This window comes from Pristis pectinata, chromosome 23 (genome assembly GCF_009764475.1).
Source record: "Pristis pectinata isolate sPriPec2 chromosome 23, sPriPec2.1.pri, whole genome shotgun sequence".
NCBI lineage: Eukaryota > Metazoa > Chordata > Chondrichthyes > Rhinopristiformes > Pristidae > Pristis > Pristis pectinata.
In genome coordinates this window covers 14670502-14683730 of record NC_067427.1, presented here as the reverse complement: position 1 = coordinate 14683730, position 13229 = coordinate 14670502, and the positions used below count along the sequence as shown (strand labels likewise).

Below are 13229 nucleotides of genomic sequence, written 5' to 3'. Positions count from 1 at the left end.
AGTTATAAAATCTAAGTCATAGAAAATGGCAATTTATATTTCCTTACACTGTCTCCTATTACAAAGGACCCTCACCATCTGGGACATGCACTCTTCACGTTACTACCATCGGGGAGGAGGTACAGGAGCCTGAAGACCCACACTCAACGATTCAGAAACAACTTCTTCCCCTCCACCATTAGATTTTTGAATGGTCCATGAACACCACCTTGTTCCTTTTTGCACTATTTTTTTGTAATTCATAGTCACTTTTTTGCAAAACACAAATTTCATGTCCTTTAAGTTGGTGATAATCTGATTCTGACCTGCACACCAAGGCTACGTTCCATTTAAAATCTTTCTTTGGATAATTTTGAAACTATCAAACACATTTTGCATTTTCATATTTTTCACTAATCTTGTGTGTCACAATTTCCTGATACTGCTTTGCTCAATGACAGCGTTATTAGGTCTGAGTTAGAGATGTGAGCTTGTAATGTTGGCAGTTATTTCTAATTTTTCTCATGACAGGAAGCCGTTCAGCTTATCAAGTCTATGCTGGCTCTCGGAGCAATCCCATTTATCCCACTTCTCACTTCCCAATTCTCTCTCATGGCCATCAACCTCTGAATTTTTTTCCTAACACTTACCTACTTGGGGGCAATTTACAAAGGGCAATTAACTTCTTAACATTGAGATGTGTGAGGAAACTGGAGGAACCAGGGAAACATGCAGTCATTTGGGGAAAAAATACAAACTCCATACAGCATGAGGTTGGGATCAAACCTGAGTCACTGGAGCTGTGAGGCAGCTTCACTACCTGCTGCTCCACTCACTGCTGATTATTTCTGTGACTTTGCAATGATCCTAACCACAAGAGTCGCTGTATAAATGCAAAAAACCAAAGTGCTGGAAATACTCAGCATTCTGTGGCGTGAGGAAATAATTGTTGTTTTGGGTCAGAGATCCTTCATTAGAACTGGAGAAATGTGTTTGGGGGGGGGGTTGTTTTTTAAGTTGCAGAAAGGGATGGAAAGAAGAAAAGGAATGTCTGTGATTGGATGTAGATCAAGTTTGTCCAATGCCTTCAGAGCTATCTAGTTGATAAGTGAAGGCAAATAAAGAATTAAAGCAATGTAAGAACATGCTGGAATTGAGAGGCAGGACACAGTGGTTGCTGGAAATACCCAGCAAGTCAGGCAGCATCTGTGGTGAGTTAAGGTGAATGACCAATTTTAGCCAAACGGCAAAAGTTGGTTGTCTGAAATTTTTGAATTAATTGTTGACCTCGGATCTGCAGTGTGATTAGGTGGAAGATGGGGACTTGATTGGAACAGTATAGGAGTCCAAAAATGTATCAAAATAGGAGTGGGATGGAGAATTAAAGTGACAGGTAATTGGAAGCCCTCATGGACTGAAGAGGTGCTCTGCAAAGCAGTCAACCGCTTTTTTTTTACTAAGAAGAATAGACCACTTGATGAACACAATGCAATGTACTAGATTTTAAAGAAAGATGCAAGTAAATCACTGCTTCACCTGGAAGGGCTGTTAATGCTGGGAAGGGATGAGGTAAAAGGGCAGGTGTTGCATCTCCTGGGATTCCATGGGAACGTATCTTTGAGGGGCTGAATATTTCCAGGACTTGGTGAAATGCTGAAGTAGCTTTTTTGATGTTCTAATAGCATATAAATGGAAATCTGAATTCCTTTTTCTATTTCTAGTATTTCCTTTTTGCAGCTTCAGGCTGAGCACCTTTTGAGGTTTAAAATTTAAACCCGACCCAACCTTGATTATTTGAAATTTTATTCCATACTTGACCTGACTCAGATGTTTACAACAAAAGCCGTAGAAAAATAACTTGCTATGCTGCACATACGTTGATGTTCACCAAGAACAGGGCACACGCATGATACCAAGTTAATCACCCTGCCCTGGATAAAGTACTGAGCCGGGCTGGCAAGGCCCAAGCTGACCCGATCCCTAAATGTTTTGGCACAACATGTCAAGTCTAGTAAGGTATCCAGGCTCCATCTGTGTAGGCCATTGAATTTGCACTGCATGCTTTTTGATTTCATATTTGTTTCTTCTTCCAGTAATATAGTTAAATCCTCAACATTTGCCACAACTTAATCTTAGTGAACCAGTTCAGAAGAATTCTCTTCATCAGTTTTATTGCATATCAATCTTGATGGTAATGTGAGATGACATTGCTGATATCTGTCCTTTGGTCCTTTTCAGTTTTATGATGTGATGATATATGCAGGTTAATGCAGTGCAGTATGTTTTAGCCCATCTTTTGTTTTAAGAAAATTGAAGTTCAATACAACTATCCAAAATTATGATTTATTCTGATACAGTAACTAAGTGACAAGTTTTTGCTGCTCAGCATGAGCAAACAGGTTAAGATAATCGGCAAAAAATAACAAAGGGAGATGAGAATTCTAATGGTAAAACTTGCCTCGAATGCTCCTCTTAAAAGCATGCTGCAAGCATATTCAGAAGTAACTTGGATATATATTTAAAAGGATGGTGGAGAGTTATGGGAAAGTATGATGGGATACCTCTACAAGAACAGATGAGTGAAATATTCTAATGCTGTGAATCACTTAAGGAAAAGTTAACATCTTTATCTCTAAATTCCAGTACTGCTGTTTTAACACTTAGAATAAACGTTAAATTATTAATGTTACAGTACTGCATAGTTACTGAATAGTTTGAACTATGGCCACATTTCTTTGACAGAGCTTGTTGTTTGACAAGACATCTGATACCTGCTGATGTGCATGTGTTCAGATACTTAACCCAGGCCACCTACTGTGTGTGTGTTGTTACGGACTCAGTGAAAGTCCCTTTAAGATAGAGAGTGTGTGTGTATGTGTGTGTGGGGCGTGCTTACGTCAATAGAAGATAAAGGACGTAATGACGTGGTTGAAGAAGTTAGAAGAAGAAGGAGGAGAGAGAGAGAGAGAGAAGGGAGAGAGACACCAGCCTGCTTGTTTTCTCTATCGATGGATGAGAAACAATAACTGTGTTTGCCACTGAAATCCATGTATGGAAGTTGGAAGTAATCCGGTGGAGTTCACTTTGTTGCTGACCTGTAGAAGGAAACAGGTATTTGTGTGTGGACGACCACGATTCGGATGCTTTTCGGGGTGAGGAAGTCACTACCGAGTAAACACTGAAGTGTCGTTTGGGGTTCCATCGTGGAACATTTGGATTTCGTATTTACTCTCTCTATGTTTTTCTACATCTACGTCTTATCTTCAGACAACGGTGGTTGTTGAAGAAGCCCTTGCTCACATTTCACCTTGTGGCTTGCGGAACTGAACTTTAAGAACCATTCCGGAACTTGGAGTTTGGGCCTTTGTCTCTCACACACACACACACACACACACACACACACACACACACACACACACACACACACACACACACACACACACAGAGTTTAGTTTTGGGGTTAACGTTCGAGGTTTAACATTTTTGAATTCTAACATACTAACATTTTTACTTTTATTTTACGTATTATCATAAGTAGTAATTAATAAAATAGTTTTTAACACTAAATCATGCTCAGTGTGTTTCTTTTGTTGCTGGTTCGTGACAAAATTGGGGGCTCGTCCGGGATAGTTCCCAAGGTTTAACGAGATTGGTTCAGGATCCAATCCAAAGATTAACGAGTGTCGTCTGGGATCGTTCCCCAGATTGACAAGATTTGTTCGGGATTCAATCCAAAGATTTTTGAGGGAGGTCTGATAAATTCTTTTTAATTGGCTTGTGTGTGTGGAAACCAGCAGCAATGGATATTAAGGCATTTTTGGAGTCACCAACCCAAAAGGGATTGGAGGTGGCGAAAAAGGATGATTTGATAAAGATTGCTACAAGGCTAAACCTTACAGAAGTAAAGCAGTCTATGAGAAAGGCAGATATTCAGAGACTGATAGCTGGCCATTATGTGGAAAAGAAGGTGTTTGAGAAGGAAGTGTTAAAACAGTTTCCTGGCAGTGAAATAGCAATTTCTGAGGCACAGGTGCAGCTGGCAAAGATAGAGGCCGAACGAGAACAAAAGAAATTAGAAGCTGAACGAGAGCAAAAGAAATTAGAGGCCGAACAAAAGATAACTCAGATGAAGATAGAGGCTGATCTAGCAATGAAGCAGATGGAATTGAAGAGGATGGAGCTGGATAGTGAGGAGAAGGAGAAACAGAGGCAGCATGAGTTACAAATGAAGCGTAAGAGTTTGGAATCTGATTCTGATGATGGTTTTTCAGCCAGCAGGGAGGTTCGATTAGTCCCTCCTTTTGAAGAAGATCAGGTTGATCAGTATTTCCAACATTTTGAAAAGGTTGCTGTGAGTTCAAACTGGCCAAGGAAAGGATGGGCTCTTATGGTACAGAGTGTGATTAAAGGTAAAGCTCAAAAAGCTTATTCTGCTTTGTCTGCTGAGGATGCAGCTGATTATACCAAGGTAAAACAAGCTATTTTGAAGGCCTATGAATTGGTCCCTGAGGCTTATAGACAAAAATTCAGAGATTTGAGGAAATCTGCAGATCAGACTTATATGGAATTTGCCAATGGAAAGAGAATATGTTTTGAACGATGGTGCCTGGTTAAAAATGTAGATGGGGATTATGATAAATTGACAGAATTGATACTAGTGGAAGACTTTAAAAGATGTGTTCCAGCTGAATTAACAACATATTTAAATGAAAGGCAGTGGAAACTTTACAAGAAACTGCTAGGTTGGCAGATGATTATGCTTTAACCCATAAATCCAAATGGGGACAACCTAAAACCTTTCAAAAGAGTTACAAAGACAATCCAGGTAAACCGGAGATTAAATTGGGAGGTAATCAAAAAGGAAAAGATGAAAAGAAGCCAGGGCTGGAGAAACCTGTTGAGCGTACTTGTTATTACTGTAAGAAACCTGGCCATGTGATATCTAATTGTGCCCTTTTGAAGAAAAGGAAGGAAGCTGTGCCCAATGCTTGCTTTCAGGCGATTAAAAATCAAAAAGGTTTAGGAGATGCTGTTAAAGACCAGTCCTTGCAAGAGGGAAAAGCGGAAAAGTTGGAGGAGGTGAGAAAAGAATTCCGTTCGTATGTATCAGAGGGTTTTGTTTCACTGAATGATGAGTCACCCCAGGTGCCAGTGAAAATTCTTAGAGATACTGGGGCTTGTCAATCTCTCTTGCTGGACAGTGTTTTAAATTTTGGTGAAGAAAGTGACACTGGTGAAGTAAATCTAGTACGAGGCGTTACAGGTGAGACCATGTCTGTCCCTTTTCACAGGGTGATTTTAAAGTCAAAGTTCGTAGAAGGACCAGTCGAGATAGGGATAAGACCTAGTTTGCCAGTGGAAGGAGTTTCTTTGTTATTGGGAAATGACCTTGCAGATGGAGAAATTGTTCCTGTGGTACGGTTAACAACCAAACCAAGGATTGATGAGTCTGAGAATGATCCAGATGTTTACCCATCATGTGCGGTGACTCGAGCTAGAGCTAAAGAATTAGCCAAGACAGACAGTCCGGTGCAGTCTGATGTAGTTCCTTGTGACAGTCCTAAACAGGAAGAAAATTATGATGCCTTATCTGAGACGTTTCTGTCTTCATTGGAGGATCAACATCCTTATAGTGAGCCTGAATTTAAAGATTTGTCTTTGTTGAAGAAGGATTTTATGGTGGAACAGACAAAGGACCCTGAGTTGACAGAATTGAAAGAAAAAGCTCTCTCATGTGAGGAGATTGAAAAAGTGCCAATGGGATATTATGTCAAAAATGGAGTGTTAATGAGGAAATGGAGACCTCCTCATGTTCCTGTTACTGAGGAATGGGAAGTTATTCATCAGGTCGTTGTTCCAAAAGTTTATAGGGATGAGATTTTAAACCTGGCCCACAGTATGCCTTTGGGTGGTCATTTTGGTGTGAATAAAACTGTAGGGAAGATCTTGAAACAATTCTATTGGCCTGGTTTGAGAGAAGATGTGGTGATGTTTTGTCGAACCTGCCACACATGTCAGATGGTAGGTAAACCAAATCAAAAACCCCCTGTGGCTCCTTTGAAGCCAATTTCTGCTTTTGGTGAACCCTTTTCGAAGGTGATTGTGGACTGTGTTGGTCCATTACCAAAGTCTAAGACTGGAAATCAGTATTTGTTAACCATCATGTGTGCCACTTCTAGATTTCCAGAGGCAATACCCCTTAGAAATATTAAGGCCAAGATGGTGTCAAAGGCTCTTGTAAAATTTTTTACCTTGTTTGGTTTGCCAAAAGAAATCCAATCTGATCAAGGTAGTAATTTTATGTCAAAAATTTTTCAACAAATAGTCTATGAGCTGGGAGCAAAGCAGATTGTATCATCTGCATATCACCCAGAATCTCAAGGAGCTCTGGAGAGATTTCATTCTACTCTCAAAAATATGCTGAAGACTTATTGCTTTGAAAACACCAAGGATTGGGACGAAGGTATCCATTTACTTTTGTTTGCCGTTAGAGAATCGATCCAGGAGTCAATAGGATTTAGTCCGTTTGAGCTTGTATTTGGACATAGGGTGAGAGGACCTTTGGAGTTGTTAAGAGAGCAATGGGTTAATGAGGAAGTTCACTTGAGTCTGTTGGACTATGTCCAAAAATTTAAAACTCGGTTGGAGAGAGTCTGCCAGCTAGCGAGAGAGAATTTGAAAACTAGCCAGATAAGAATGAAGACATATTTTGATAGACTTGCTCGGCCTAGGACATTCGCAGTGGGGCAAAAGGTGTTGGTATTTTTCCCTAGCCAAAATAATCCCTTGCAATCTCGTTTTTCTGGACCCTATGTTATTGAATCTCGAGTGACTGATTTAACATATATAATCAAAACACCAGATAAACGCAAGAAAACACAACTCTGTCATGTAAACATGCTAAAACCTTATTATGAGAGGGATTCAGTTGTGGCCTTGGTGGATGATGTAAAGGTTGTTTCTAGATTGCCTGATGTTGATGTTGAGGAAGGCCAATTTAGACCAAATATTGTTCCATCGAAACTAAAAAACCAAAATATCATGGAGAACCTTGAAACGAAGTTGGACCATTTACAAGTTTCACAAAAACAACAGATGAGAGAATTAATTTTAAAATTTAAAAATCTGTTCCCAGATGTTCCAAACAGAACATCGATAATTACCCATGATGTTGATGTTGGGGATGCAAAACCAATCAAACAACACCCATATCGAATGAATGTAGAAAAAAGTAAACTTGTTGATCAGGAAATAAAATACATGTTGGAAAATGATATTATTAGACATTCTACTTCAAATTGGAGTTCGCCCTGTGTTATTGTACCTAAACCTGATGGAACTGTTAGATTTTGCACAGGTTACAGGAAAGTGAATGCTGTAACAAAGTCAGATGCTTACCCTATTCCTAGGGTGGATGATTGCATAGACAGAGTGGGAAAGGCAAAATTTCTTACAAAGATTGACCTATTAAAAGGGTACTGGTGTGTTCCATTAACAGATAGAGGAAGGGAAATTTCAGCCTTTGTAACCCCTTCTGGATTGTATGAATACAATGTTTTACCATTTGGAATGAAAAATGCTCCGGCAACATTTCAAAGAATGATTAATTCAGTGATTCATGGGTTAAAACATACAGATGCCTACATTGACGACTTAGTGACTGGGAATGATACATGGGAGGATCACATCTCTGCGTTAGAAAGGTTGTTTGAAAGATTTTCCAAGGCTAACCTTACAGTTAACTTGGCTAAAAGTGAATTTGGCCATGCCACTGTGACGTATCTTGGTTATGTTGTAGGTCAAGGCAAGCAAGCTCCTGTTCAGGCAAAAGTTCAAGCAATATCTGAGTTCCCTATTCCCACAGGTACGAGGACTGTTAGAAGATTTTTGGGAATGGTTGGATATTACCGAAAATTTTGTAAAAATTTTGCTGATATTGCTCTTCCCCTAACTAATCTTCTGAAGAAGGGAGTAAAGTTTGTTTGGACAGATTCTTGTCAAGAAGCATTTGAGAAGCTGAAAGCCATTTTATGCTACCATCCTGTGCTCAAAACACCTGACTTTGAAAAGCCATTTTCATTAGCAGTAGATGCCAGTGATGAAGCTGCAGGAGCTGTGTTGTTGCAGAAGGGTGACCTTGATGATATTGACCATCCTGTAGCTTACTTTTCAAAGAAATGTAATGAGCATCAAAAGAATTATTCCACCATAGAGAAAGAATTACTGTCGCTTGTTTTAGCCTTGCAACATTTCAGTGTATATGTTTGCACCGCTCAGAAACCATTGACTGTGTATACAGATCATAACCCATTGGTGTTTCTGAGCCGAGTCAAAAACAAGAACAGAAGGCTGTTAAACTGGAGTTTAATTTTGCAAGAGTTTGATCTCATGATAACTCACATTAAAGGCAAAGATAATGTGATTGCTGATTGTCTTTCTCGATGTTAAATGGGAAACATGTATCTGTACTAATCTGATAGTCTGTAGTTGTGTAGCATGATAATCATTAACATTACTAACTGTATGTGCGGTTAAATTTTTCTTGGAGAAAATTTTTTTTAGGTGGGAGGTGTTACGGACTCAGTGAAAGTCCCTTTAAGATAGAGAGTGCGTGTGTATGTGTGTGTGGGGCGTGCTTACGTCAATAGAAGATAAAGGACGTAATGACGTGGTTGAAGAAGTTAGAAGAAGAAGAAGGAGAGAGAGAGAGAGAAGGGAGAGAGACACCAGCCTGCTTGTTTTCTCTATCGATGGATGAGAAACAATAACTGTGTTTGCCACTGAAATTCATGTATGGAAGTTGGAAGTAATCTGGTGGAGTTCACTTTGTTGCTGACCTGTAGAAGGAAACAGGTATTTGTGTGTGGACGACCACGATTCGGATGCTTTTCGGGGTGAGGAAGTCACTACCGAGTAAACACTGAAGTGTCGTTTGGGGTTCCATCGTGGAACATTTGGATTTCGTATTTACTCTCCCTATGTTCTCTACATCTACGTCTTATCTTCAGACAACGGTGGTTGTTGAAGAAGCCCTTGCTCACGTTTCACCTTGTGGCTTGCGGAACTGAACTTTAAGAACCATTCCGGAACTTGGAGTTTGGGCCTTTGTCTCTCTCACACACACACACACACACACACACACACACACACACACACACACACACACACACACACACACACACACAAAGAGTTTAGTTTTGGGGTTAACGTTCGAGGTTTAACATTTTTGAATTCTAACATACTAACATTTTTACTTTTATTTTACGTATTATCATAAGTAGTAATTAATAAAATAGTTTTTAACACTAAATCATGCTCAGTGTGTTTCTTTTGTTGCTGGTTCGTGACAGTGTGTTAATACCAAAAAAGTGCAGTAAGGGCAATAATCTTTGATTCATCTGTAGATGAACTACTGAAATGCTGTTAGTTGTAATGCTACTAGCAGTTATGTTTAATACTATAAAAGATAAAAGCCTGTTGGTCTAATATTCTTCAATATTTTGAAGAATTGAAATGTTTTAATTTGTGAATGGCTCTATTGACCATACCGTGGTGGGAGCTTTAGGATACATGCATAATTCAAAACTCTCTCTCTTTCCTAGGCATGATATACTGTGCCTATTACCATCCGTTGCAGTGAGTCATCAAACTACAGCTTGTACCAATGCAAAGCTTCACATTAGCAACAAGTTCACAGTACTGTGTTTCGAAGTCTCATTTCTAATCTGGTCGGCATTTAGCTGCATCAGTCAAAAGGTTCATTCATTCAAGTGTACAGCCTGAATGTTAATAGCTGTCCTGCTCATTTACATTCAGCACACAGCAGTACAGGGTCTTGACTTGTACAGATTGAGCTGGCTAAAGAAGGGATTTTATCCATTTTTTTAAAAATAAAAACATACAGGTAATTTGTGGTGCTAAGTTTTGAAATGGTCTTAATGTTGAAACAAATGTGCAAGATTGAGAGATTTTTTACTTGCCTCTTAAATTGTTGTGTAGTGTCAGCATTGACCTGTTGATTTTCTTTTTCCCTTTGCCATTTTCTATTTTCCCCACCCTACCTTCCCAACCCTTCATTTGCAGTTTTGTTTTGATGTTGTCGTCGTGAGTCTTGCAAGGACCAGAACTTCATCTTTACCATGGCTCAGATCCTCCATCTTGAAATTCCGAATTTTGGGAACAATGTCCTGGGATGCCTGAATGAGCAGCGGTTAATGGGGTTATTTTGTGATGTCTCCATTGTGGTCAAAGGCCAAGCCTTCAAGGCACACAGAGCTGTGCTGGCTGCCAACAGCCTCTATTTCCGGGACTTGTTCAGTGGCAACAGCAAAAATGCATTTGAGCTACCCGCCACAGTGCCGCCGGCCTGCTTTCAGCAGATCCTTTCCTTCTGTTACACCGGCAAACTTACAATGGCAGCCAGTGAGCAGCTGGTGGTGATGTATACAGCAGGCTTCTTGCAAATACAGCGTATTGTTGAGAAAGGGACTGAGCTGATGTTCAAAGTGAGCTCCCCGCATTGTGACTCTCAGACGACCTCCATTGAAGATGCTGGCTCTGAGCCACAAAGCCCTTGTCCCCTCCAGCCACCTGCCACCTTGACCGTTGTGTCCCCAGCTTTGCCCATTCCACTGCTTTCCCGGGTGAAGAGTGAGCACTGTGAGCCAGATTTGATGGCACCTGGCATTCATGCACTCACAACAAAACGCTCACTGGAGCCTAGCCAGCGTGAAAGTGCAGGTAACCAAAACTGTGTGACTCCTTTGAAGCTGCCCAGAGTTTCCTATCCTGGAACATGGGGTGCCACGACCTTTGTACAACCAGTAAACTATGCTCCAGCAGAACGTACAAGTCCAGGTGGAAGCAGTAATCAGACAACAGATAGTCCAACTTCTTACCATAATGAAGAGGAGGAAGATGAGGATGAAGCATACGACACTATGGCAGAAGATCAGTATGGACAGATGTACATCAAGGCATCAACAGGATACCATGGTAAGAAATGCTGTCTGGAACTAATTATGTTTGTTGCTAATTTGTTCATATGAGCTTTTTGGTGTATTCAGCAACGTCCAGTAATTGCTGGGCTAAGAATGGAGTACTAGGGACACGTATGAGGGATACAAATAAAAAACAAAATGAATAACATTTGTTCCAGTAAAGAGATTGTATGTGGAGTATTGAATATTGTCTTCTGTTAGAATTTGAAAAGTCCCACGTTTATAATACTTCACGTGAGAGGAAGAAGTGTTTCATGTACACTTTTAAACTAATAGAGCCATTGTTTTTGTTTAAGGTAAAAGTAAATTCACTTTTTGGTATTCTACAGTAGAAATGATAAATGCCCATAGAAAAGACAAATTCTGATTGGCACGACACCAACTTAAGGACTTGACAGATTATGCTTGCTATAAATGTACAATCAAAATACCTTTTTGGTATGAAAAGCAATCAAGAACAGGAAATGCAACTGCCTAAGAAACTAATGAAATGGGAATTAGGATACATGTTGAGACTTGTAAGGAATTGTTGATTGGAATTGCAGCATTTATCTCTGATATAAATTTGCACAAATTGCTAAAGCATTAGGTTTACTAAATTTTGCTAAAATTGAGCATTAGAGTTTAGAATTCAGCCAAACACTTTCAAAGAAAGAATAGATGCTACAAATGTATGCTAAGAGGATTAAATGAAGTAGGCAAGGAGGAGGCTCATCTGGAGTATGGATGCCAGAATCATCCAAATGATCAGTTTCTGCACTGTAATTCTATGCAATACATAATTTTGAGCAAGATTATATTTGAACATCGATCATTATTTAAAATAAAACTCTTCATTGATTTTAAATTTGCAGAGGGAAGCATAGAAAGGCTTGGAGACCTGGGAGTGATAGGCATGTTTGAAATTTCAATCCTGTGGTCCAAAATGCTTTTGAACTCTCAACTCTTGTAGGTAAATACAGCAAGAATAGAGGAAGTAGAACCTATCAAAATTGCCCTGGGCTACTACTATGCGCTGGTCAGACATGTGGATTGCAAAAAAAAGTAGAAAAGGTCAAAGCTGAAAAGTATTTTGTCATTTATAGGGACAGTTTTTTGAGTTGTATGAAAAGACTAAATGTAGATTTATAATTAAGGCAGTGAAATGGGAACAGGTAGAAAGGGAAGGCACATTTGAAGCAGAAATCCTTTTTCTTTAGTTTTATACCAAGTAGGATAGTGAAGGATGTATTGGAGAAGTGCTTGCAGAAAGGGGAGAAGATTTATTTGGATCTTTTAAAAGAAAAGGCTTTGAAAGCCCAAATGATATCTGCACTTTTGAAATTGTTATGAATAAATGCAACCAATTTGGAAAGCCATTCAGTTTGTTATCCAGATTGTTTGTAGTTTCTTACTCCTTTGCCATATGAGCAACTACATATTTCTTGAATGTTTGCAGGGTTTTGCACACACTATTGTATGCAGAAATCCATTTTGTGTGTCAGTCATTTGAGGAATTTCCTGCTAACAACCTTAAAATTGCTTTTCAATAACTAGCTTTCATGGTTTTCACACTGAACTGTCTCCAAGGTCATCCTTGTCCTTCTAAGCTGAAAGTCCAATTATTTTCAGCCATTCCTTACAACTAAGCCCTTTGATAATTGGGATTAGTGCTGCAACTCTTCTCTACAATATTTCCATGACTCGTGTCTGACTTGTATTCCAGTGACCTGAGTGGAACATAGTGCTTTACTCAGACAGTGATCTTCAGTACTGTTAAGTAAAAGCATGCCTTCCTTCAACTTGCACTGGGCTTATTTGCCTATACAACTCAGCAGTAGAATATCTTTTTGGTATTGGCTTCTTAGCAGTTATTGGACTCTTTTGAGTTCAGTATATTAACATTCTTGCAACTATTTCAATTTGACCCTTGGCCATTTGAAAATTATTTTTCATTGAACTATTTATAGACATCTGTATTAAATTTTAATTGACAACTATTCTAACCACTTGCATGTCTGATTTAGTTTATAGATCTGCTGTATTCTCAGGTGCCCCCTGACATCTGCAAATCTGCTCCATTTGTATTAAGCTTCTAGGTTCTAATGTAAATTAAATAATGTAAGGTTTTCAACACTGATCCCTGCGCTTATTATGTTCAGTGCCTTGACTTAAATATTGTACCTTTTGCAAATGGCTACTTTGTACCCTAAAGTCAATTTCTTATCCCTTAAATATTAAATTATATCTATATTTTCAACAAACGGTAAG

At 39.2% G+C, this 13229-nt stretch overlaps 1 protein-coding gene across 4 annotated transcripts in view; it reads left to right on the top strand.

Moving 5' to 3' along the window:
* LOC127582027 (nucleus accumbens-associated protein 2-like) overlaps positions 1–13229 on the top strand; it is a 63991-nt gene that overhangs the window by 30440 nt on the left and 20322 nt on the right. For all 4 annotated transcript variants that reach the window (XM_052036957.1, XM_052036956.1, XM_052036958.1 and 1 more), the window contains one exon: positions 10063–10974. In XM_052036957.1, the coding sequence (XP_051892917.1) occupies positions 10119–10974 (856 nt within the window). In that variant the 5' untranslated portion in view covers positions 10063–10118. The remainder of the gene's footprint in view (positions 1–10062; positions 10975–13229) is intronic.